Source organism: Eulemur rufifrons, chromosome 15, assembly GCF_041146395.1.
Source record: "Eulemur rufifrons isolate Redbay chromosome 15, OSU_ERuf_1, whole genome shotgun sequence".
Taxonomy (NCBI): Eukaryota; Metazoa; Chordata; class Mammalia; order Primates; family Lemuridae; genus Eulemur; species Eulemur rufifrons.
Window position 1 is genome coordinate 102,507,573 of NC_090997.1, and position 26,179 is coordinate 102,533,751.

At 54.0% G+C, this 26,179-nt stretch overlaps 1 protein-coding gene across 2 annotated transcripts; it reads left to right on the plus strand.

Moving 5' to 3' along the window:
- Positions 1 to 1,896: 1,896 nt before the first annotated feature.
- On the plus strand, positions 1,897 to 25,483 carry SLC22A1 (solute carrier family 22 member 1). 2 transcript variants are annotated; one of them, XM_069487333.1, is made up of 11 exons: positions 1,897 to 2,369; positions 7,352 to 7,455; positions 9,115 to 9,269; positions 10,711 to 10,879; positions 12,433 to 12,547; positions 12,759 to 12,865; positions 15,691 to 15,905; positions 18,859 to 18,967; positions 21,614 to 21,726; positions 22,727 to 22,826; positions 24,950 to 25,483. In XM_069487333.1, exons 1-11 carry the CDS (start codon positions 1,959 to 1,961, stop codon positions 25,014 to 25,016), a joined length of 1,665 nt encoding a protein of 554 aa, XP_069343434.1. In that variant the 5' UTR covers positions 1,897 to 1,958; the 3' UTR covers positions 25,017 to 25,483. The 2 variants fall into 2 exon arrangements, with proteins under 2 accessions (XP_069343434.1, XP_069343435.1); XM_069487334.1 differs by lacking the exon at positions 21,614 to 21,726.
- Positions 25,484 to 26,179: the final 696 nt, after the last annotated feature.

The window sequence follows — 26,179 nt, forward strand, 5'->3', positions numbered from 1 at the left end:
CTCTGCGCGTGCTCCATGGCCTTCCTCTGGGGAGGGCCTTGCCTCCGGTCCTCTCCCTCTCCCCGTTCCGGGCCGCACTCAGTCCCCTGTGCAGCAGCCCCCTTGTGCCCTCCCTGGGCAGCAGCTGAGCATCTCCAGAGAAGAAAACCCATAAGGAGGGGGTTTGGGAGCTGCAGCGCCCTGCGGTGGGGCTCGCTTTTGACCACACCAGCCCATGGGCCACGGGATTTGGGGCTCCAGCTGCCAGTGCCCACAGAGCAGGGAGATGAGGATCTCGGCAGCGAAGGGGACACCCGGCATCCTGTGTACCTGCTAACCTGCCCCCTGGTGTCGCAGCCCCTCCCGGGCCCGAGGCCTTCCTGTCTCCCGCAGCGTAACCGCATCGCCACAGACTGAGCTGCGTCCAGCATGCACACGCCTGGTCTCCTGGCTCTGCGGCCGGGAGGGTGGTTGCAGCGAGCTGGACTCGTCACAGGGCTTGTCTGGAGAAGGATGCATCCCGAGCTGGCGCGCGATTGGCAGGATTCAGTTCCTGCAATTGTGGGACTGAGGGTCTCAGTTTCCGGCTGGTTGTCAGGCAGAGGTGCCCCAGCGCTGTGGGCCTCCCCACGGGGCCGCCCGGGAGAGACTCCCAGCAAGGCAGACGTTACAATCTTCCGGGAGGTAAACACAGGAGTGTCATCCAAGGCTTTCGCTGTTTCCATCGGTCACACAGGTGCTGACGCACTCAGCCGAGAGGCCTTGGTCGGGGGCGCCCGGCTGTCGGTCTGCCCCGCCCTCTTGTCTTCCTCCTCACCTGCTGCTCCCTCACCCTGTGAGGTGCATGTTGCGCTGGGGGGCCTAGTGTTGGGGACCCCTGGCTCCCTGTGCTCACTGCTGTCACAGCCCAGGTGATTGTCCCTTTGTGAGTCTGTCTCCCCCACTGGACGGAGCTTGGAGCTGGGGACTGTCCCGTCTCTACGTCCCAGAGCCTGGCACACAGCTTGAAGTGTGTAGGAACTCAGCAGATATTTGCCGAATAAACAAAGGAACCAACAGACGAGCTGCTGGGGAGTCCCCAGGGCAGCCCAGGGCAGCTTGGTAAAGCCAGAGGTCTTGCTTCAGAGCAGGACAACATTCAGGTTCAGTAATGTGCAAACTTCGAAAGTTGCTTTTACCTCCCTAGGCCTCTGTCTGCCCAGCTGTGGAGCGGGGACAGCAGCATCCTCCCCGAAGCCTGCTGTGGCCATGCCCGGGATCACACACTCTTAGCGCTGAGCTGGTGCTCCCGATGGAGGGTGCCGTGTGCATTGCCGAGGTTCACTGGCCGCCGTGGCTGGCCGGCTGCGGGGCTCCAGAGCTCCGGCCTTGGTTGTTCACGGCTCCCTCTCCCACCGGCCTCTGGCCTTAAATCCCTCAGAGACAAATGGCGCTGGGGCCTGGAGAGCAAACACACCGTCACCCACTGTGACTCAGCAGAGATGGGCCAGGGAGCCGGGCTGTGCGTGGGACACAGAGCTGACGCCGGGGACGGGAGTGTGGGCTGCAGGGGCTGGAGAACCTGTGGCTGTGCCGGGCGGCCCCTTTGCTGTCTTTGATTTGTCTGGGTTCTGAGAGGCTCTTCAGCAGATCATCTCTCAGAGGAGCCCAGAGAGACTGGGGGTTCGCACGGTGCGCTGTCTGGCTCTCTGCCCTCGCTCTGCGGTGGACTCCGCTTCTCTTAGGGTCTGAGCCTTGCCGACGAGCTTTCCTGGCAAAGCAAAGAGCTTGGCCAGGCAGCCTTGCGCACGCCACCCCTGCTCTGAGACCGAGCTGCGGGGTAAAAGATTATTTCTCTTTGGTTGCCTTCCAGACTTATCACGCTTGGACAGCCCCTTGATTTCAAAACACCCCTTTTCAAAGATCTCTAAGAGAGACATTGCACCCGCCCACTGCAGCCAGAGCAGGTCCTGCCCGGGCGATGAGGGTGCTGACCCATCATGCCCACTGTAGACGACGTTCTGAAGCAGGTTGGGGAGTTCGGCTGGTTCCAGAAGCAAGCCTTCCTGACCCTATGCCTGCTCTCGGCTGCCTTCGCGCCCATCTACGTGGGCATCGTCTTCCTGGGCTTCACCCCCGACCACCACTGCCGCAGCCCCGGGGCGGCCGAGCTGAGCCGGCGCTGCGGCTGGAGCCGGGCAGAGGAGCTGAACTACACGGTGCCGGGCCTGGGGGCCACGGGCGACGCCTTTGCCCGCCAGTGCAGGCGCTACGAGGTGGACTGGAACCAGAGCGCCCTGGGCTGCGTGGACCCCCTGGCCGGCCTGGCCGCCAACGGGAGCCACCTGCCGCTGGGCCCCTGCGAGGACGGCTGGGTGTACAACACGCCCGGCTCCTCCATCGTCACCGAGGTGAGAGCGGGCTCCACATTTTGGGTAACGTGGAGGTTCAGGGCAGGGCAGGCGAGGCTCTGTTTCACGTCAGGACAGAGGGAGGAGAGGGGGTGCTTGTCATGCACTTGGCGGGGGTCTGGCTCTGTCCTGGCGCCCTGCATTCTTCTCTGGTTTGATCCTCCACAACTCCGGGTGTCTGAGGAGGACGCTGAGGCCCTGAGGCCCAGCCGGCACAGCCAGGAGCAGGTCTGCGTGGACACGAGTCGGCGGGGAGACCGGGGGTCCTCTCCTCCTGCCCTCAGGCTGCTCCCAGAACACACTGGACTCAAGCCCCACGCTTAGAGTCGTGGGCCCCCCACCCTTGACTCAAGAGTGATGCCAAGTGACCTGAACAGGGGTGCTGGGGGCTGGGAATCGCCCTGGCTTTGGAGTCGGACTACCTGGGTCCCAGCTGCGCCCCTCCCTCGCTGAGCGTCACCGGGTAAGCCACTGTGGCTCTCTGAGCACCCTGGCAGACTGGGGACAATGATAACTGCCTCATGGGCTTGTGGAGCTCATCTGGGGACTGTGCAGCCTCGCACTCCACGCGGTCCCATTCAGCATGTGGGACAGGGCGATGGCACCAAAGGAGCCGGGCTTGGGAAGTTTAATTGGTTGTCAGGGCATTTGGCTCTGAGACTCTTTTAGCAGGAAGTGCCGCCAGGGTTTTTTCCATCACGGACTGTTGTGAAAGCGTTGCACTGCGACCAGCGTGGGCGCTTGATCAATTGGGGACGCCACGGGCCAGCACCTGCTCAGAGGCTCTGCCAGCAGTGGCCTGGGCTTGGCGCGGGCACCACCCACCTGAAACACCAGGTCACTGGGCTCCCCCTTCCCCGCCGCGTCCCTCCCAGCTGCCCACGACGCCCACGGTCCCCAGGCTCACAGGGCTTCTCGGGTCTCCTTTCATCCTCCCTTCCCTTCCCTTAGTGGTTGCAGTGGGGACACATCTAGGGCCATTCCTGGAGGAAAGCCCAGGGTCCCCTCTCCCTCCTGGCGCAGTCAGTGCTCTGCCTGCTCACCTGGGCAGAGCAGGGGAGACTCACCTTCCAGGGATATTCAACTGTCAGACACTCCTGCTGGACAGGTGAATATCCCTGAAAGCAGGGCAGGAAGGGGATGTGTCTGTTCTCCGGGACTGAGGCACGCTCTGCTTTGGAAGGACCAGACACACTCATTCATCCATCCTCGCCCACCCGGGCCTTCAGGGAGCGTGTTCTGGGCTTCCTTCTGCCCAGCGTGGGGCGTGATGCTGTGCGGGAGGGAGGGAGGGAGGCTGTGGGGTCCCTCAAGGCACCTGCAGTCTCACGGGGATGAGAGGGGAGGGGGCAGCGAGAGTGAGGCCAGTGTCCATTTAATGCCAGCCCCAGGCCGCGTGTGGTGAGTGCTGTGAGCAGGGCACAGAGGGACTGGTGGGCTCTACAGGGGGAGAGATCCTGAGCATCTTCCTGGAGGAGGTGGCATTGGAGCTGAGCCTCAGGTGGTATTTTGACCAGCAAGAGGAGGAAACAGGAGGGGGAGGGGGAGTCGATCCCAGGCCAGGGGGAGAGCTTGAGCTGAGCTTCCAGGGAGAGGAGCAATGAGTTCAGGGAGCAATGAGTTGTTAAGCTGATTGGAATCCAGGGTCCTCTAGGAGTCACGGGAGATGTCGATGGTATCTCCTCTTGGGGCCGGGACTCAGTCCCTATATAGGGTTGCCAGATAAAATACAAGATGCCCAGTTATGTTTGAATTTCAGATAATACAATTTTATAGGGTAATTATGTCCCAGTTATTGCAGCCTATTTGATACTGATGACTATGACTGGGAATACAAATAGTGCATGGAACATATGCTTAAAAAACCTGTTGTTTATCTGAAATTCAGATGTAACTGGGCACTCTATTTTTATTTGCTAACTCTGACAAAGACTTTGGTCTTATTTGGTCAGAGGAACAAGATGCTCCCAGCTGGACCTCGTGAATGGGCAGGAAGCAGGGTGGTGGGGGGACGGGAGGCTTCGCGAGAGGTGGGGGGATGCGGGAGGAGGCCAAGGAAAGAGCCCTGGTGAGGAGCGTCAGCAACACCTTTGTCGTGGGAATGGAGGGAAGAAACGATGGAAAAGATGCAGACTTTGCATGGCTGGGGGCTCTGGTCTGGGGGCAGACAGAGCTACTGAAAGCCAGGCTGGGAACCTGGTAGAGGCAGCCGTGTGGGCAGGTGGAGGAGCCAGGTGAGGGGACCTCGGTGGGTGGCAGCAGCAATGGCGGGGGCAGACTCAAGGGACCCAAGAGCATCTTAGGATGGCTTGGCTGTCTGCAACAGCTAAGGAGGGGCTTCAAATGACCCCAAGATGTGGAGCCTTGGTGAGGATCGCGGGACTCCTGGCAGTCTCGTTGACAGTGACATTGAGGAGGTTTCAGGAGAGAGTTGCTTGTGGGCTGTGTTGAGCTTCAGGGCACCGGCAGCTTCAACTGCAGATCCTCAAAGGTGATGGATGCTGGGTGGGCGGGCAGGAGGGCGGCAGGTGGGAATCGCCTCCCACTTCCATCCCCCCTTCCCGCTGTGTCCCGGCTCCTCATCCTACACTGAGGATCATTACTGGGGAATTAGGCTTAGTTATTCATTGCTGCAGAACTAATTTTTAACTTAGCTTTGCCTTGGACATTGGAATTTGCTTAAAGAAGGAGGGTGCGCTAATTTGTTTGAACACCAAGTCTAACTTCCACCCCAAGACTTAGGGGCTAGGTCACGAGGTCCCTTGGGGAAGGAATGTGGACGTCCCCTGACTTCTGACTCCCCCATCAGGAGCTTCTGCTCCGTCAGCCATGGCTTCAGCCGCAGCCCTGCACCAGGCCAGGGAGCCACTGTCTTCCATCTGCCACGAACGCTGAGACAGAGGCGGCTATGTCCATGTTTCCCAAACTTGCGTGATCCTTGGGCTCCCCTGATTCCTATTCATCATGACCTACTGAGGCAGAATCCCCCGGGAATCTGTATTTTAACAAGGACTCTGGGGGTTCCTTGTGATGGGGTGAGTTGGTGAACATTGCCCTGTTGCTGTATACACTGTGCCGGAAAGAGTCCCCCGGCCCTGGGGAGAGCCCAGCAAGGGCAGCCAACGGGCCTGGGACACCCCCTCTGCCCCCGCCTTTCGTGCAGCCCCGGCTCCTCCCAGGTGCGCACAGGTGTGTCAGGGCGCGGCGGGTAGGCTTGAGTTTGGAGCGGAGGAGGTGGGCAGGTCTGCACGCCTTGCAGGGGCTGGGGCAGCTCTCCTCGGACGGGTGTTTCAGCTGAGACTCGCTTCCTCCAGCTCGGGCGGTGTCTGCTCCACGCGCAGTCCCGGGGCGAGGCGGCAGGAACACCTCACAGAGACACTGACTTGCAGACATTAGAAGGAAAACCAAAAACCAAAACAAAAACAAAAAACAGTGGCCAAATGGCCAAGAAAGGAACAAGCCGAGGCCCAGGGGTAACAATTCCACATCCCCCGTGCCTGTGTGTTTAGTGAAATCTCCTGGCAGACACAGACAGTTGTCCCGGCGACGTGGGTGGAGGCTACAGAGAGACAGTTGGGCAGTTGGAGATACAGACCCTGGGGCAGCCAGATAACCCGCAGGAAAGATCCGGCCCTGCACGTTCACGGCAGAGCACAGGGCAGGCAGGAAGGCCCAGCAACCACGGGCCAAACAATTACACCTTGTGTGGGGCACCTGGGAGAGGCTCCACGGAGAAGATGTGTTTTGAGCTAGACTTTAGAGGAAATAAATACTGAGATTGGTGGAGAGAATGAGAGTGACACTGGGCAGAAGCTTGTCACATGCCCCACAGCTCTAAAACTCCAAACACAGCAAGCCCTTCCCTGGCAGCCCACGCCTTGTCTTCCCCTCTGTCTTCCCCTTTGGTCCCTCCTCTGCCCTGGCTCTTGGCACATGGGACCCTAAGTCCCTTCCCACCCCACACGATGCTGGAATTCCAGCTGCCTCTGAGACGCCCCGCCCCCACTGTCTCTGCTCCCCTCTTTTCGAGTTGTCACGGCTCCAACAGTGACAACAGCATGCACATAATTATTAGTGGAAGTTATTTAATTAAATATATAATAATGATGAAGGATCTTTGACCAATTCTGGGAAACAGATTATATTTCTTTTGCTACATTTCTGTTTTTGGAAAATTGCTTGGCTGTATTTCTTTTTAGAAAACTTACCTAGCAGCCGTGTCTCTTTTGAGAAGGTTTACCTGTTCTTGCTCAAAGACATTTTGTCCTTTGATAACCAACTGTCGATGACAAAGCACTTGACAGCAACCTCTTTATTTAATACATGATGAGAGTGACAGAAGGTCTTAGGAATATAGTCGACCCTTGAACAACGTTGAGAATCTACCTGTAACTCTTGACTCTGCAAACACTTAGCTGGAAGCCTTACTGATAACAGAAAATTGATTGACACGTATTTTGTATGTTATAGATACTATACACTGTATTCTTAAAGTATGCTGAAGAAAAGAAAATATTATTTAAGAAAGTCCTAAGGAAGAGAAAATATATTTACTGTTCATTAAGTGGAAGTGGAGCATCATAAATGTCCTCATCATCTCCGTGCTGAGTGGGCTGAGGAAGAGGAGGAGGGTTGGTCTTGCTGTCTCGGGGGTGGCAGAGGTGGGAGAGGTGGGAGGGGAGGCAGGAGAGGCAGGCACACTTGGTGTGACTTCTGTTGGGAAAATCGTGTGTCGGTGCACCCCCTCCATTCAAACCCGCGTTGTTCGAGGCTCGACTGTGTGTTGATACGTACGGAGTGGTTGCCCAGAAACCGTGAACTGTGTCTTGCGGAAGTGCGGTAAGAGAAAACTGTGAAACAGCCCGGGATTCCCGGTGTGGCGAGACACACTTTTACTTTGCCTGGAGAGAGGATGGGAGGGTGCAGTCCTGACCTACGTATGGTTCTGTCTTTGGTCCCTCCCTCCGTGCTGTGACTGGCAGTTTGACCTGGTGTGTGCCGATGCCTGGAAGCTGGACCTCTTTCAGTCCTGCGTGAACGTGGGCTTCTTCCTGGGCTCTCTGACCGTCGGCTACATCGCAGACAGGTATGTAAAGGCCAATCCAGTTACACGGGCCCTCAGTGCCCTGAGGACAGGGGATTCCAGGGGACAGGGTGGAAGAACATGACCAGTAGGAACCTACTGCAGACTCAGGCAGAGACCAGCCATGGCCGCTTGTGCTCTGGGCTGCTCTGGGCTGCAGGGGGCGGAGATTTGAGATGCGTGAGGATCGCACAGTTGGGGTGCGGGGCTGAGAGAAATGTGGGGCAAAGCCAAGGTTTATGTTTAGAGCAAGTGCGCAGAACTGGGTTGGCGACGGGAGAGTGGGGTTAGGAACGGATTTTTGCTGCAGCTGTTTGTAGGAGAAGGGGTGATGCAGAAGCCAGAGTTCCAGCTTAGGTGTGTGCGGTTTGGGACGTGTTAGCAGTGGCCCATGGGGCGTATGGGAAGAGACATCCAGGAGGCCGTTGGGTGTGTGAGTTGAGCTCAGGAGAAAGCTTTGGGCTGGAGTTCAATATTTGGGATTTGTCTCCAGTAGCCTGTGTCTAAGGCTATAACACGTGTTTGAGGCAGGCTAGAAGAGAGTGTAGAGGGAGCTTCAGCTCGAGGCGGGCGGTAGGGAGGAAGGCGCCGGCAAAGGACATTTAGAAGAAACGGAGGTGGGAGAAGGGCAGCTCTTCCGCAGGGCAGCGTGAAAATGAGGAGGGTTGGAGGCTGTGGATGTGGAGGCCACGGGTGCCCGGACAGGCAGGACTGCAGAGAAACGGGCGGCGAGGAAGTGGATTCCAGCGTGTGGGCAGCTCGTTCACCTGAGCTGGCTGTGGAGGAGGCAGGAGCGGGCACAGCCTGGGGGTCCGGGGTGAGCATGGCGTGGTGGAGGGAAAAGGAGGATGCGAGGGCGGGGAGGACCCGGCCGAGCTCAGAGGGGCGCGCGGCCTCCACAGGAGACAAGGACACAGGAGACCAACACGACGGAGTCGGGGTGGGCCCTGCGGGGTGAGAAGTGTCCCTGGTCCGTGAAGGACACAGGCGTGTACTGGCGAGCGTGGAGCGGTGCCGGGAAGGGGTGCAGGCCTGAGGCAGTGGACAGGACCGGCCAGCAAAGTGGGTCTGGGGACAGGCAGAGGGTGACAGAGAGGACAGGGCAGGCCGGGCTGGGCCAGCCAGGGGGTGAATTCGCCCCCAGCCTCCTCGGACTGTCCGGGCGGGGGATGCGGTTGAAAAGATGGAGCCCACCAAGCACGATGCTGGTGTGGAACGTCAGCCACTAGCTCGCCATTGCATTCAGGAACAAAGGCGGGGAGAGTTGGTCCTCGTTCGTCACACTGCTGGAACTGAATAGTTTCACAGAAAGGCTTCTACGACCATTGTGAGGTTAACTGTGTGAGAGGACAAGCTTGGTTTTCGGCACACCCTGTTCACGCGAGTTAACAGGAACACGATCTGTTCAACACAGAAGGACAGCGCGGGCTGGGCTCGGGCTGAGGGTGCCCAGCACTCCCCACTGGGCCCGGCGAGAGCTGCAGAGCTTCTGGGGACCGATGGCCAGGCCACGTGCTGGGCAGTGCTGTCCTGACTGTCCCTGTGGTCCCCCAGCACGGCGTTGGCCTGCCAGGACAGCAGCGTGGTGGCCCTCCCGCCAGCTTGGTGTCCCATTGTGTGTCTGACCCCAGGTTTTCACCCTCCCGTCTCCTGTCCCTGCAGGTTTGGCCGCAAGCTGTGTCTCCTGGCTACTGTGCTGGTGAATGCCGTGGCGGGCGTGCTCATGGCCCTGGTGCCCGACTACGTGTCCGTGCTGCTCTTCCGCCTGCTGCAGGGGCTGGTCAGCAAGGGCAGCTGGATGGCCGGCTACACCCTGAGTAATTATGCCCGGGGCCCAGGCTGCCTGGACTTTAGTGACCTGCAGAGGTCAGGTGTCGGGGCGGAGTGGGAGGGGCCACGCGTGGAGTGGGGCTTCTGGGGGATGTTTGTGGTCTGGGGAACTCGCAGGAGCACCGGGTACGGTACATGTCTGTGCGACTCGGGCAGACACTGGGGCAGGTGCGGCCTCCTTTGCTCTCTTTGTATCCGAGAGACAATCGCTTAGAGCCGGTGTTTCCATATCAACTTATCTGTTTGGGGAACAAAAGGTTGGCGGTGGTGGTGGGGTGTGCAGGTAGCAGAGACGGGTGGGAGGATATTTTAACACCTTAAATATGAGGGAACCAGCAACTCCTTAAAAGAAATAAAACAGACTCAATAAATAGGTCTGAATGGCACACCGGAGTTAGGAGAGGAAGCACAAGATGAAATAAGAGAGGAGATAAACATTATGATTTTTTAGAAAATTGAGGTATAAACCAACATGAGTATTAGCCTGTTTTTTCCCTTTGAAATATTCTATGAAGGGCAATAATAGGAAACAAAACGTCCCTTCCTGGAGGAGAGTATCGAACAACGGCTGCCTGTGTTTCCCCGAGCCCAGGGTGGGGCAGCGGAGAGCAGTGAGGGTGATCCACGTTCCTGCTCTTTTGTGGATGGGAGAAGGGAAACAGCCATGTCTCGTCACCTCTGAAGACCATGCCCTGTCACTTGGCAGCCCCCTTCTGAGAGATAGTTCGCTAGGGCCCAGAGGAACCCCGATCCTACCTTGAGAGACGTGGGCTCGCTGGTGAGGCTTCCCGGCTGAGCCCGTCCGCGGGCAGAGCCTGTGCCGCCCCGTCTGCCCATGCGCACGGCTGGCACCCGGTGCGGAGGATTAACCCCGGTCAGAGCAACATACCACATTCTCACGTAGTGTAGAATTTACATACGTGTGATGGGTTGTCTGCCGTCTCTCACGGGGACACGGGGGCTCCACGGCAGGACTCCCGTGCCACGAAGCAGCCAGACACCCCGAGCAGTGCCGGGTCCCAGGTCGGCACTCAGAGATATTTGCTAAATCAACGAACACTCCTGGGGTCCTGAGAAGTATCCTGGCTCAGTCTGGAGCTTCCAGGAGGAAGGCTCTGGGGGCCGAGGCCAGTGGGAGAATTAAACGAGGAGACAAAAAGGGACAGACAGAGAAAAGCCGGGGACAGAGCAGCCTGGTGAACCTGGGGGCTTCAGCGACGGGTGCGAGGGGTCGCAGGGAAGAAGGTGAGAGCTGAGTGTGGCTGTGGTTTGGGGGAAGGAGAAATGCAGGACACGGGACAGAAAGAAGCTGGGGCAGGTGGGGCAGGGGTGAGGCACGGCGGCTCCCGGGGAGAAAGGGAGGGGACTGGGGCCCTCGGCTTCTGAGCACCACGAGGGGCCCGCGTGTGACCACGTCTCCTGTTGCAGTCACAGAGTTTGTCGGCTTGGGCTACAGAAGGACGGTGGGGATCCTGTACCAGGCGGCCTTCACAGTGGGGCTGGTGCTGCTCACCGGGCTGGCCTACGCCCTCCCCAACTGGCGCTGGCTGCAGCTGGCCGTCACCCTGCCCACCTTCCTCTTCCTGCTCTACTACTGGTAAGGCCCTTGCTCCTGGCCACTCCGCCTGCCCCACCCTCCATCCTCCAGGGGGACCAGGCTCCTGAGTGGAGGGTGCCCAACTTCCAAGGTGCCTGCCGTCCCCACGCACAAGGCACAGCGCTGCCCCGGAGCCTGGCGCTTCACACCACTTGTGCCATTCGGGTTGTTCTGATATTACGGGTAATTTTCGTTGCGTGGGGAGCTCTCCTCAGACAGAGCCTCTTTAAGTTCAGTCTCCCTTAATAAAGGCCAGCGATGCTAAGAGTAGAACAAAAATTCAGGGGAATCCTGCAGCCTCAGAACATGCACCTTCTGGACACACAAGGCCACGCTGACCGCAGGGAGATTGGCCTCGGTGGGTCAGCCTCGCTCCTGGTGGAGGAGGCAGCTTTCCTTGTGTTGCTCGGGGCCTCAGGAAGTCTGGGGGACAATCTCTGCAAAGTGGCCAGTACCTGGAGAAGGTTCGATGGGTGGTGGCTTTGCCGTGGTGGCTCCTACCCCCGACAGCCCCTGGATTCTCCCCAGCACTGCTGGCATTAGCTCAGATGTTCTCACCTTGCGGCCTTCTTGGGCCTCTCCCCCTCCCCCTCTTCTCTCTCCTGTCTTCTTTCCTCTCCCACGTCTTCCTTTGTGTAGTAATATTGGTATTGTCAACACGGCTCCGAAGTACCCTCGGCTGGCCACACGGCAGGCCTTCGATCTTGGTTGGACGAATGGATGCATGAATGACAGGGCTGCTCGATGTCATGTGCCCCGGGGAATGGGCGCACTGGGCCTTCACGACACGGAACCAGCCGCAGTTTTACTGAGAGCAAATCTCATCTGCGGGTGACACGGGAGTCGACCCAAGCTCTCTGAGTGCAATGTGGCCTCTGAGGGTTGTGCGCTGCCGCCAGGGAGTCCAGAGGAGCCCGCGCCATTCCTGTCACTGTGGAACAAGGGCCCCCGCGGGAAGTGACTCCCGCCCAGGCCGAGTGTCGGTGGTCGGGCAGGGGCGGCAACGCCTGTGTGTTTTCAGAAGACGCTTGTGCCAGAGACCCCTGATCTTTCAGTTGTGACACCTGTGTCCCGTCTGACGCGGACAGCATGGGGTTGCTCTGATTTTAAAAGAAAGTAAATTCATTTTATTTTGTTTGGGAAAGACGTTGAGAATTGTTCCACAGCCCTTGTGCTGCACGGAGACACTGTGATGCGGCACAGCGGGGCAGGTGCGGGGCCACCTGCGTGTTTTCCCAGGGACCAGGGCTGCCGCTTCCAGGGGAGACGGGCGGGCGCCTGCTCCAGAGAGGTGGCTACGCAGGACACAGTGGCCCCCTCTCGGTTGGTAAATCTTAGCTGGTGGCACTAAGAGTAGGAGTGACCCTCGGAGCTTCCACATGGGCCGCACGGCCAGCGCACGATGACCTCAGATTCTCAGCCCAGCTGCCTGGGGACTCTCAGTCCCGAGTGAGGACGGCAGGCTGCCCTGGCCAGCGGCCTCGCTCTCCTCAGGGCTTAAAGTCAGACGAGTTGTGATGAAAATGCCACGCAGCGCTGAAGTGTGTCCACAGGTGCGTGCCGGAGTCCCCTCGGTGGCTGTTGTCGCAAAAGAGAAACACTCAAGCCATAAAGATAATGAACCACATCGCCCAAAAGAACGGGAAGTTGCCTCCTGATGACGTGAAGGTGACAAAGCTGGGAAGGGGTTTCTCGCGTCACTGAACCTGGGGTTGGGTTTGCGATTTAGAAGGTGCCGCTGGGGCTAGCTGGGGCGGCAGTCGGGCCACGCCGCGGCCGGGGAGGGTATGAGGCGTGGCAGCGGTGGCTGTGGCCGACCCGGGGGCGCCCAGGGGCGGTTCTGCAGCTCCAGTGGGGTTGACGCACTGACACCCCCCAGATGCTGTCCCTGGAAGAGGACGTCACGGGAAAGCTGAGCCCCTCCTTCGCAGACCTGTTCCGCACGCCGAGCCTGAGGAAGCACACCTTCATCCTCATGTACCTGTGGTGAGTCCCCGCCCGGCCCGCGCACAGATTGCAGACGGGGCGTGACTCAGGCGGAAAACAGCAGGGTGAAGGGGATTTTAATATGGCTGCTGAGTGGCCAAAGGGCTCTTATTTCTCCCACGAGGACTGAGTACTGGGAAAAAGCCTGCTTTTTAGTAAGGAGGAGGGGAGGGCGACAGTCAGGTGAGTGGAATATGATAAAGGGATTCCAAGGCTGCCTCCAGCCACGCCTCATCGGGAACTAGTGGGTTGTGACTCGCAGCCAGACAGGGCGGAGACCCCAGGGGCTCAGCCCTTCAAGGAGGAAGTTTCCTTCCTCACATCTGAGGACATCACGGCCCCCACCTGAGAGTGTCTGTGCGGTTGTCACGCACTGATGAGAAAAGTCACACGCATACCCCTGCGCACTCCCGGGGTCTGCGTCCCCCCCAGTTGCTATGACTGGAGTCCCTACCCTGTGCCCTCAGGGGACACCGGGTCACCCCCTCGACAGAAGGGCTCTCCTCACCTGCACCCAGGGCCTCCCCCTGCACCCAGGGCAGCCCTGCTTCCCGGGGACGCTGGCCTGCACTTCCACAGCGGGTGTTGTTGGAACAGAGAGTTGGAACGGGCCGGGCATGCCTGGCACATAGCAGACCCTCAATAAATATTTGCTGAAAGTTGAATGAATAACCACCCTTCCACAGAAACCACCAAGCTCTTTGGTCACCAGGCTCACGGCGCCCTGTCCTGACTTACCCTCACCACCCCCCACCGCCCGTCCCTGTGTTTGCCCCTGGGGTCCCGTTCCATCCGCACGCTGGGCCCGTGAGCCTTGGCAGATTTCCGCAGATGCTCAGCATCCCGTTCAGCGGGACCCTCAGCGTAGAGGCTGGGGCCACTGCAGAGGGAAATGTTCGCTTGCTCTGCGGCACGCTCAGTTTCCCCTCCACACCGGATGCGGCCCCCAAGGTGGTGTCCTGATTCCTCTGTGCTCTAACGCCCTCCCCAGGCCTTTGGGAAATTCCTCGGCTCTGTCTGGACGGCATCTCCAGAATCTGCCGTGTGTGCTCGGAGCCCTTGCAGGAGCCTCCGTGTAGCGTCTCGGGCGTCAATGCAGGCGCCTGCTAGGGGCCTGTGGCTTCCCCCCCCCCCCGCCCTCAGGTGACACCCCACAAAGCCACAAGGGGAGCCCTGAAGCTGGACAGACCTGTCTCTCCCCTGCTCATGCCCCCACGGGCTTCCTAATCCACAGAGGACAAAGCCAAACTCTCTCTGGTGGCCCTCAAGGCTTTAGCAAGGCCTGGCCCCCGGCACCTTCTCCCGCCACCCTGCGGTTTCCTCACTGCCGTGGAGGGCTGGCCCCCATTTCCTGGTTGGGCGACCTTCAAAAGTGCCTCAATCTCTCTGTGACTCAGTTTCCTCATCAGCAACGGCAGTAATAACAGTACCTATCTCCGAGGCGTGCTGGGAGAATTAGTGAGCTAATCCGTGAAAAGGACTTAGAACAGGGTGGGGCATCAGTACAGATGAGGCTCAGTAACAAGTTGTTTTTGTTACTTTAATAGACACGTGCAATTCAGGGGCTCTGCCCAGAGGTGGCAGCCCTGCACGCTTGTGAGCTGGTCTGGGGACTGGAAAATCAAACTGGCACTTCTCTTCCTCAGTGTCCCTGTCAGCGACGGGTGACTGTTTCTGTTCCACTGGCTGAAGGGCCTGGGTGGGGCCGGGGGCTCAGGTGGGCGCCTTCCTTCCTGTCCTCTTGACCCCTCTGGCCAGTGAGGAATAATTTAGGGCCAGAAACAAAAGCATCCCAGTGCTTCTCCGGGCACGGTTTTGTAAAACAAGAGCTCTACAAATTGGAAACGTCAGTTGTGATATGTGCTTTGGAGCTGACGGGCAACTTGCAGGCTGGGTAAGAGTAATTTACTATCAGACAGAATCTCCTCTCACAATGTAAACACCAATATGATCATGAAAGGTTTCGAACCTGCAAAGTAATATTGTTTCCCCAAAGGTGACACATGGGACACTCCAAATTTTGACTCGCGTGAGAGTGACTTAGCGAGGCCTTGGTCTGTGTGCCGCGTTCTGTGATGTTGCCGTATTCCCCTCAGCTGTGGGCGGGGCGCTGGGCGGAGGAGTGTGCCCACCTGAGGCAGTGCGAGATGGGGGAGGGAGCGCGCTGTGCACTTGGAACGACTCGGCCAGCGTCTCTGGTCTGTGGTGCTCTGGGTCCTTGACCTTGGAAAGATGATGATGATGATGCCAACAATAAAAGCTCATCTTTACTGAGCACATACTACGTGCCAGGAACTACAGGAGGCACTTTTGTCCATTAACTCAGTGCGTCTCAAGACAAACCAATGTGGTGGGTACTATTATTATCCCATTTACGGATGAGGGCACTGAGGCCCAGAGAGGTTAGTTAACTTCCTCAAGGCCACACAGCTCACCAAGCAGTCTGATACCAGAAGCTTCGCCCTTGCCTGCTGCCTTCTCCCACCGACCTCCTGTAGGCCTGCTGGAGGCTAGATGAGCGTGTGCATGTGCAGTGCGGGGTGCAGGGCCCGGCGCCCGAGTACGCAGTGAACAGTAGCGATCGCCAGCTGCGGTCTCCAGGAGACACGGGGGTGCATCCTAGAAGCCACACTTACATCTACCATGAAGGAAGTTCCTCATCAAGGGCCCTTCAACGACACCCTTCCTGATTTGTACCCCGCCCCCATATTGCTCCAGGACATTCTAAATCAAGTGGCACATGCTTCTCTCCGACTGGGAGGGGCGTCTTGGAAACTCCCCTTCCGCGGAGCTTGCCTTTGACTCCAGCCCTCCGCTTTGCGCAGGTTCAGCAGCTCTGTGCTCTACCAGGGCCTCATCATGCACCTGGGCGCCACCGGCGGGAACCTCCATCTGGATTTCTTTTACTCGGCTCTGGTTGAGTTCCCTGCAGCCTTTGTCATCTTCATCACCGTTGACCGCATTGGCCGCCGCTACCCCTTGGCCGTGTCAAATCTGGTGGCAGGGACGGCTTGCTTCATCATGATTTTTATCTCACACGGTGAGTTGACCGTTTTCATCATTTTCCAAGAAATCGAACGGTGGGAGTAGTGTCGTAACTTTTTGATAAGCCTCTGGAACAAGAACAAAGGCAAAGTGTTGCCTCAGTCTACAATTTGTTTAAAAAAAACCTCTAAATTGAGGTGTAGCATATATGTGATGAGCAAATTATAAGTGTACACCTCAATAAATTCTGACATATGTATACACCTGCAGCGTGACCCTAGACAAAGACACAAGACACCCCCAGGACCTCAGAAGGTTCCCTTTGCTCCTTCACAATCAATAGCCCCTGCCCTCATCACCACAGTTCTGACCTCTTTCTCCACACCTTAGTTTTGACTGTTCTTGAACTTCAAATAAATAGAACCACACCAAATGCACTTTTTTTGGTCCCCCTTCATTCACTCATCATTGCACCTGTGAGATTCATCCATGTTTTCACAGGAGAGTGTAGTTTGTACTTTTTAAAAATTATCGTGTAGCATCCCATGGTATGAACATTACACTATGTAACCATTCCACTGTTGAGTGTCACTTGTGTTGTTTCCAGCGTTTGCCGCTCACTGGGATTAAAGACATCCTTGCACGTGTCTTTCTGGTGGGCAGATGCCCTCGTCTCCCGTGGGCGCAGGTCTGGGAGCGCATTTGCTGGGTCTGGAGGAGGCATATGTGTGGCTGCAGTAGACGCTGCCAAACAGCCTTCCAAAGCGGTTAGAGTGAGCCTTTCCCGCCCCCCCAGTAAGGCACGAGCGGTTGTCCCACACCTTCACCAACACTTGCTATTGCTAGTCTTTTCAACGGTGGCCATTTTGGTGGCTGTATCCTTCCATCTGCAGTTCTTACGATCCAAGATAAACCAAGTACAGATTAACTTTAGTCAGTGTTAATTTGAGTTCGTAAATTGCCTTTCACACTCATTGCTTCTGGAAATGTTAAGTAAATACAAAAGCAGATTTGCTATTTTCTCAGCTCCTCCTGCTGGTGCACTGCATTTGGTTCACAGGTCACGTGGCAGGCTCTCGTGCAGGGCACCGGGTAAAATGTCCCCTGGACTATGTACTCCTAAGACCCAGGCTGTGTAGATCAGACTGGACGTATAAAAAGGTGGGAAAGAAAGCTCAGTTTTCTTTTCCTTCCTTTTGTGGGGAAAGAGCAGAGAACAAAGGACAAGAGGCGGAGTGGATCTGAAACAGACGTTCCCCATTTTCTCCCCGTCTCCCTATGTCTAGAATCCTGGGTAAGGTGTGACGAAGAGGCAGACTTTTAAAAAGCAACAGCAGTGAGTACCAAGAAAGAGGGTGACCGACGGCTGAGTCTGTCCAATCCTCACCTGGCACAGTTCAGGCATCGTCCCCTCTCCAGACTGTCCGCCCGGCACCTGCGCTCTCCACCTGCCCCTGCCTTAGTCCCATCACGTTGCCCGAGAGTCATTCACCCTCTCCAGGAAACATCCTGAGGCCTTCTGTGTGGCCGGAATGCCTCTAGGTCCCAGGATCTCTCGGGGGGGCAATGCGGAGAAAGTTGCTGGCCCAGGGAGAGGACCTAGGGGGAACAGAGAAGGCTGGGTAGTGATGGCTGTTAATTCTTTCTCCAGTGGGCAGGGAGGCCTTAGGAGACCTAAGTGAAGTGGGAAGGAGCCATGTAAAAATCTGGGCAGAGTGTTCCCGGCAGGTGCGAGGATCTCAGGGTGGAAAGAGTGTGGCATTGGAGGAATAGCTCGGAATTCCTGGGATTAGAGTGGGCTGAGCCCGCGGGCAGTGGGCAGAGGGAGGCGTGGAGTGAGCCAGGCCTGGGCTTTATCCCCAGAGTCTGCTTTGAGCAGGGGGCTGACTTGACCTGACTTCAGTTTTAAGTGGGCTCTGCTGGCCGCTGTGACGAGTGGCCCCCGCGGTGCGCTAGTTCCCTGGGTCGGGGCTCATCCCCAGCAGTGCTCTCGCCAGGTGAAAGACCCGTGGCAGGGAGCTCCCCTGGAGCACCGGAAAGAGCCCCTTTGTCTTTTGCCTTTTAGCCCCTAACAGGGCCGTGTCCTTCACTGAAGGCCCAGTGTGGGTTCTCCGCCAGGCGGGAGGGCTGCAGGGGGCCAGAGGGGCGCTGTTGCACCCATGGGTGGGCGAGTTCCACTGTCTCTTGGAACCTCACGCTAGCCAAGTGACATGAATCAAGATTCCCGTATGTAGCCAGTGTCTGGGGACAAGGGTCCAGATGACATAATGTCTGTGAGGCCTTTTTAGTGAGTTGGCATGTCACAAGGCCACTTGCATTTTAGTGTCAGGGTAACCAGGGAAAGCAGGTGACAGCGGCTACCAAGGATCTGAGGTTCCTTCTGGTTAAGCCCAATTCTTTGGTCAGCCCCCACGAGGGGGCTCCTCCCCAAACTTGGGGTGATCGAGAACCCCACTGTAGCCTGCCAGGGTGAGACAAAGCTTACTGCCCTAATTCTCAGTCTCCGAGAGCATTGTGAAAGACGTTTCAGTTAAAAATGTGTTGGAAACAAACATTAGATTGAGAACTAGAAATTTGTTCCATTAGTTTGAGAACTAGTGCCTAAAGGAACTACGTTTATTGAGTGCACTGTGCTCGCGGTGGGCACTACTACATGATAATCGAAAAGCCAACTTTATAATTCTGTGGTGACAGTGGACGTTTGACAGACATTCTTTCTAAGTCTCATGGCAACCTATAAGCTGGATATATTTATTCCCATTTTAGAGCTCAGGAAACCAAGCTGAGATTCAAAAAGTTCGTTCTTTCCTCTGCACAATGGGGTCTTCTCAAATTTGTCCACAGATCTTTCAGGACTCAGTTTACTGACCCCAAAATGAGGTTAGATAAAGCAACCTTTCCGGCCCCCACAGCTCCAGCAGTCCAAGCACAACGCACCAGGGCTTCTTGAAGTAGCTCAGGGAACAGAGCCCCCATCCACTGACACACCCTCTTTGCGTCCCTTCCAGACCTGCAGTGGTTGAAAATCACAGTGGCTTGTGTTGGCCGAATGGGAGTCACCATTGTGATCCAGATGGTCTGCCTAGTGAATGCCGAGCTGTACCCCACGTTCATCAGGTGAGTGCACGAAAGGGTTCGTCAGGTGAGCCAGGCTCTGCGAAGATCGCCATTTCCATTGCCCCAAGACGCTCCAAGGTTGGTTGATCAGTGTGGACGTCAGTGGTGGTGTTAGGAACTCCTGCTCAGAGAGGGGTCAACCCCCAACTACAGCAGGGAATGTGAAATGACAGAGGTGGCAGGTTGTGCTCTGCAGAGAGGGCAAGTGCAAGAAAGGAGGCAGCTGGCACGGAGAAGGGGGCACTGGACGGGGAGGAGGGAGACCTGAGTCCTAACCCTGGGCTTAGCGCGAAGTAGTTATGTAAACTCCAGCAGCTTCTCTGACACCTCTGGGCCCCATTTTCTTAAACAGCTGACATGTGCAGTGATGCACAGAGCATTTCCAGACTGGTGATTCGGGTTAGCCCTTAAATTTGTTCCAGAGCATGATTATACCATTTTATATACAAGGGAGCTGAGGTTTAGAAAGGGACAGGCACATTGTAAGGGTTGCACAGCTGGGAGGTGGCAGGGCTGGGGCCAGAACCACACCTTTCTGACCTGAAGCCTGTGCTTTTCCCATTGCGGCACACGACTGTTCTGTAAACTGAGGAACTTTGAAAAAAATGGTGGTAAAATACACATAATATTTACCACCGTAACCACTTTTAGGTGTACAGTTCAGTAGTGTTAAGGCCACTCACGTTGCTGTGCAGCCAGTCTCCTGTAGTCTTCCCATCCTGCAGAGCTGAAACTCTGTACCCGCGAAATGACTCCCCAGACGCTCCGCCCTCAGTCCCTGCAACCGCCTTCTACGCTCTTTCTCTGTAACTTCGGTTACTCTGAGCACCTCGTATCAGTGGAATCATATGTCTTTGTTTGACTGGCTTATTTCCCTTAGCATAATCTCCTCAAGGTTCATGCATGTTGTAGCATGTGTCAGAATATTATTCTTTTTTAAGGCTGAATAATATTCCATTGTCCACGTTTTGTTTATCCATTCATCTGTCAATGATATGTGCGTTGTTTTCACCATTGGCTGTTGTGAATAGTATTGCTACGAACATGGGTATACAAATACCTCTTCAAGACTCTGTTTTCAATTCTTTGGGGTATGTGCCAGAAGTGAAATTATAGGATCATAATGTAATTCTATTCTTAGTGTTTTGAGGAACTGCTGTAATGTTTTGCATAGAGGCTGCACCATTGTACGTTTCCAACAACAGTTCACAAGGGTCTCAGTCGCTCCACATCCTCCCCAACAGGAGCAAAGATAAGAGATGACAGCAAATTCCTCATTGGAAACGATGCAGACAAGAAGATGGTAGAACAACTTTTTCAAAGAAAAACAAACAAACAAAAAAAAAAACAAACACCAAAACCAAACCTTCCAACTTAGAATTCTTGGCCCAGCAAAAATATCTTTCAAAAACAGGTAGAAAAATAAAGATTTTTTTCAAACATACAAAACCTGAAAGAATTCATTACCAGCAGACCTGCATTCCAGAAAATATTAGTCTTTCAAGTCTTTTAGAAGGAAGGAAAATAATAGCAGATGGAAATATGGATTGATACACAAAAAAATATGAAGAGCACTAAAAATGGTAACTACATGGGTAAATATAGAAATACTTATTTTTTTTCTGTTTATTTACTGTAAAAGACATATCCGGTTCCCTAGTGGAAGTTCTTTCCCTTCCAGCTCTTAATGCCTGCTCTGAGCATCCCTAGCAATTCATCAGGTGGAAAAAGTGACTGATCACAGTTTAAATCTCATTCTCCTTTCAACAGAGACCAAAACTTTCAGCCGCAGGAAAGAAACTTTAAGTCAGAATGCCAACAGCCAGCCCTGTCTTCCTCAAAAACTCCCAGTTCAGCACCAGAGTGTCCTCAGCAACACCGTAGACCCCCCCCCCCCCCCCGCCCCCATGGTACCAGTGCTAGAAGCTAGAATTCATTTTTTTTCTTGGGAACCTATACTTAAGGCCTGTTACGTTGTGCAACACATCTTTTCTCTGGGTTACATCACATGGAACCACATTCCTTGACACTTACAGCTTAACTGAGAGCTCCAGTGACAGATTCTTCATTGTAATTAGTCCCTTCCTTTCCTTTCTTCCCACGAATCTCCTCTGAGGGTCACTTGCTGGCTATGGAGGTGATGACTTGGTCCGTCAGTCTCTGGGGCAGATCAGTTAAGACTTCCCTCCTGGCTGGCCCCACTCCCAGAGTCCTAGGGCTGGGAGGAGCCCAGATGCTGCTAGAGCCAGTCACCCCCCGAGACTGGGCTTTCCTCACAGTGAGGACAGATCATGGCCCTGGGCCAGCAGTGAGGTACAGGTGAGATGTGGAGTAGGTAGCACATGCTGTTGTTATCTTCCTCAGGCTTGTAGCAATTCTTCAGGAATTACATACCTGAGAGCGCAATATTTGGACATGTAATTAACAAGAGGCAGGCTCTCTTCAGTCGCACGGGCAGTGGGCAGCTCTAGCCCATTACCTCCTCTCAGGACCATGTCGTCTAGTCCCACGGCTCCTTGGGGGTGCTGAGCCCTGGACACCCACAGCCAGCCACAGTGTGAGCATTGTGTCTGCTCTAGGACCAGCTGACACTTGGAAAAGTGAATCACAGACACGTAATCATTTTTGTCCTCTGTATTTTATCAGGAACCTTGGAATGATGGTGTGTTCCTCCCTCTGTGATGTGGGTGGGATCGTCACTCCCTTCATGGTTTTCAGGCTGGTGGAGGTGTGGCAAGACCTGCCCCTCGCTGTGTTTGGTAAGGCTTCGTGGAGCATTACTACTCTTTCTTTCCAGCCTGGCAGCAGGCTCAGTGACTGGTAGTGTGAGAACTCAGCAGCTATTTGCTGAGTGAAGGGAATGGTACCCTTCAGCCGGCTTACAGAAGGCAAGGATGGTGTGTGTTCTTCAGTTGTCTCCTGGCTCCTTCTGTCTTGCTTCATGGGAAAGATAAGATGCCACTCCTAGGAGGTGGGACAGAGATTTACATCCTATGACTCCAGAATCCAATAATTCATCCTACAGGATAGAATATGAGAGATATTTTGGCTTATTCTCCTGCTTTCTTATGAATTTGATCACCAGCTCTTATGCATTTAACATATAATTGCTGGAGTCTTGAAGGTACTAAATTTTCACCCCACTTCTGTATCTAGATCTTAACAATTGGGAATAGATATGATGAAACAAATGGGAATCAAAGTTCTGTATCACCTTGGTTACCGATGGCGTTGGATTAGAGAAGGAAGAGAGCACTCTTACTTCTCTCCTTAAACCTGGGCCAGGGGACCTCCAAGACCCTGCTTACCCACTTGGTGGAAGGCAAAAATGGCTGGTCATGTGCAGCGACCTGCCATGCCTGGGCACAGGTGAATGCAAGCAGGGGCGGGAAGAGAGAGGGAGAGAAAGAAAGAAAGGGAGGAGCAGGGGGAGAGGGAAGTAGAATGAGAAAGTAATGATGCCCACGTGTGTGTGCTGACTGTGCCCTGCATCAGCACACCCCCAGATACTTAAGCATCAGTTACTAGGGAACTTTCTACTGCTCTAGCAGTAGCATGAGGGCAAGCTTCCCTTTTCTTACTCTGGCATTTCCTCAGTTACCCTGTTGTTTTAGTTTTCTTTCCTAAATATTCCTGACAACCTTTTTTAAAAAAATAATGTCTTTCCCACCTGTGTTGTCCAGCAGTAATCATTTCTGCAAATGGTGCTGGTGTACGGGCTGTGTTCTAATGGCTCCATTTGCTCCGTTTCCTCTGAAGGGGTGTTGGGCCTGGCTGCCGGGGCGATGACGCTGCTGCTTCCGGAGACCAAGGGCGTCGCTTTGCCAGAGACCATCAAGGATGCCGAGAACCTGTGGAGGTGAAGCCCCTGGTGCTCGGGACTCTGGGGGGGGGGGGGGGGTCCGTGTCAGATACGCCCTCTGAAAATTCAGGTCACAATATCACCCCATGTCCTCCATTTCCTCTCTCCAAGGGTTTAGAAGAGCTTATTTGTGTCTTCTTTTTTTTTTTCCACTCCCAGAACTTCTGTAAGGGAAACAAACCAGAATAGCTATTGATCTTTTGTAAGGAAAAAATGGAGAGCACGAATATGCATTTTTAGTTGACAGTTATCTGTTCTAAACGGCGTGGCAGAGGATGACGTTGACTGCAGGGCCACCGAGATCCCCAGCTCACCCCAAGATTAGTAACTCTGAGTTGGGAGCATTGTAAAATCCATCTTCTGTCCTCTTAGCAATTGTTGGCTCAGATTCTTTAGTGATTTTCCTCACAAAATTCTTGTGACAGAGAGTGCTATACTGGAGTTTTAGACTCTACTCTTCAAGGAATTAAAAAAGAAAACGAAGGACAAGTGCTTGATGAGGTGATATTTCTCAGGTCCTTTCACAGACTCAATTCCCAGATTCCACAGCAAGGACACACGTGTCCTGTGGAGCAGACAGAGAGGAGTCTATGGAGTGACAAAGGCCCGAGTTCAAAACTGGATGTGGTCACGCCACTTTGGGAATGTCATCGAACCCTATAGAGCCTTAATTCCCAAGCCCACACAATAGCCACAATAATACTTAATTTAGAGAGTTGCTGTGAAAATTCAATGAGATTAGGTAGGTGACAGTGACTAATTCATCGCCTGGCACATGGTAGGTGTTTAATAACTCTCATATTTTCCACACTCTTCTTGCAAATTGTGCAATTTCCTCAGTGATTCTCAAAACTGAGTGTGCAGAAGAATCACAAGGGCATTTGCTGAAATGCAGATTCCTAGGGCTTCTCGGTTTTGACTGAGGAAGTGCCAGGTGGGACCCAGGAATCTGTTTTAATAACTCTGTCAACGATGCCCACGGCAGATAGGTGCTCCGTAAAACCCACTCGGAGAAATTCTGGATGTCTTGGTACTGATAAGGGCCAAAAACTCTATTTTAACTGAAAACACATTTTCTAGTTGCTAAGGATTTCCTTCTTTTTGGTCCTCAGTGCCAGAAATACAGAGCTAATGTCGTATTACCTGATTTAAACATGTTTCATTATAGTTTGTTAACAGGCACTTGGTCATCTCAGAGATGTCCTGTTTAATCACCTCACTCTGTCGTCAGAACCCTTCCCGCCCTGCCAGGGAGCCCTACCCTTCCATTCACCCTCTGTTCTCAAAATCCTCTTCGTACTTCACAATAATCGCTTATTTCCCTGTCTGTCTTCTCCACTATACTAATTCTGCAAATAGTAGCCACAGTCTGCCACCAGAGAGACTGTTCAATTACTCCTTCCCTACTTTCAGTAGAAAACATCAGGGAACGGGAGTAATCGTAACTCTCGCTGAGCTTTACGGAGTGTTGACCGTGGATAGTTATTCTCGCCTAATCCTCCCAAAACACCGCGTGCCAGCTGCTGTGGTTATCGTGCCCATTCTGCAGGTGAAGGAAATAGTGACAGGTGCCCCAAATCACCAGATTCCAAGCGAATGCTGACCCTACGGTGGCCGAGTCAGGCCGCAGCACCCCCGATGCTGTGCTGGGGGGAAGGGGTTGTAGCCCCTTCCCACAAAGGGCCGGATGGTAAATATCCCAGGCTGCGGGGCCACAGGGCCCCTGCTGCCACCGCTCAGCCCTGCCCTGCATCAGAAAAGCAGCACAGACAATACGTAAAGCAATGGCTGTGTCTGGAGTCCAGTAAAATTTTATTTATGAACATTGACATTTGAATTTCATCTAATTTTTTTAAGGTCATGAAATATTTTCATTTTTTCCAACTATTTCAAAATATAGAAAACCATTCTTAGCTCATGAGCTGTACAAAAACAGGCTGTGAGCCCGATCTGGCCCCTGGGCCGTAGCTCGCAAGCCACTTTTCTTCTTTAGTGCTTGCTGACCTTGCTTTCTTTTTGTTTTGAGACTTATTCCTGCATAAAGCTTTGCAACAGTTTATCAGCACACTGACTGCTTACTTATTTCTCTTAAGTTCGATTTTTGTATTTGGTTGCTACAGGAAAGCAAAGCCCAAGGAAAACACGATTTACTTTAAGATCCAAACCTCAGAAGGCCCAGGCAGCTGAGAGACACGCTTTGCTGGGGACGGAGGGACAGAGATGGAGTCACCCTCTGCGGAGATCCTTCGGAGCCCTCGCTTCTCTGTGTTCATCCTCATACCTGCCTGCCCCACGTCAGTACCAGTCCGAAGGAATTGTTTGCATGGGCTTTGCCTCACTTGGTTTCTTGCTTTCAAGTCCCCCAAAGCCCTGGTGATCTTTTGTCTATTCATCCACGCTAGTGAGAGTGGTTGGTACTCTTGGGACCAGGTACAAAATTATCTAAAGTATTTTGAAGATCACTACTGCTTTTCTAGAATAAGTATTGTTTTATTTACTCTCTGAAACAAAATGCCTTTGCATTTGAAGGTATCTGTGTTGCAAAAGCACCTCAACATGTAGATCGCTTGGGGAGTAGCTGGCCCTCCGTATCCATGGGTTCCAACCAACCACGCATCGAAAATGTTCAGAATAAAAGAACGGTTGTATCTGTACTGAACATGTGCAGACTTTTTTGTCATTATTCCCTAAACAATATAGCATAACAACTATTTACGTAGTGTTACATTGTATCATAAGTAATCTAGTGACTATAAAAGTATACGGAGGATGGGAGTAGCTGATGTGCACTAGTACTACACCATTTTGTCGGAGGGACTTGAGCATCTGTGGATTTCAGTATTTGAGGGGAGTCCTGGGACCAAGCCCCCATCCATAACGAGGGAGGACTGTACTTGGTTTTCAATACAGTGGCTTTGCCAGCACACCGTGTCCTGGTCACATTTACATACATACGGTGGAATAAACATGATTCTCATTGAAAGACCAGAGGCACCATGACCATTTTAGGGGAGAAGTTTCTGCCACCTATATTCCAGGAATATTTTATTCTATTTCACTCATAGTTTGGGTTCTTGTTGGTGACTCTAGAAGGTGAACTCATACGCCAACTATGAGATCACAGTAAATACATCAAAAAGAGTTCACTTGACTATCAGTTATGTGCTTCTTAAACCCTGTGCAGTGATTTTGTTACTGGAGAACACAAAACAATTTATTTTAAAATTTCTTTATCTGTGAAGCAATCCACAAAGATAAGATAGTAGCCAGTCTTGAGAGCACAACCAGGGGAAAAAAAAATTTCTCATGCCAATTGGAGGCCTGAGAAACACATGTGGTTGTATTATCAA

Coding starts and splice junctions, on each gene's coding strand:
- SLC22A1 (XM_069487333.1), top strand. CDS start 1,959: ATGCCCACTGTAGACGACGTTCTGAAGCAGGTTGGGGAGTTCGGCTGG. Junction 7,456..9,114: donor GTCGGCTACATCGCAGACAG/GTATGTAAAGGC, acceptor CTGTCCCTGCAG/GTTTGGCCGCAAGCTGTGTC. Junction 9,270..10,710: donor GATGGCCGGCTACACCCTGA/GTAATTATGCCC, acceptor CTCCTGTTGCAG/TCACAGAGTTTGTCGGCTTG.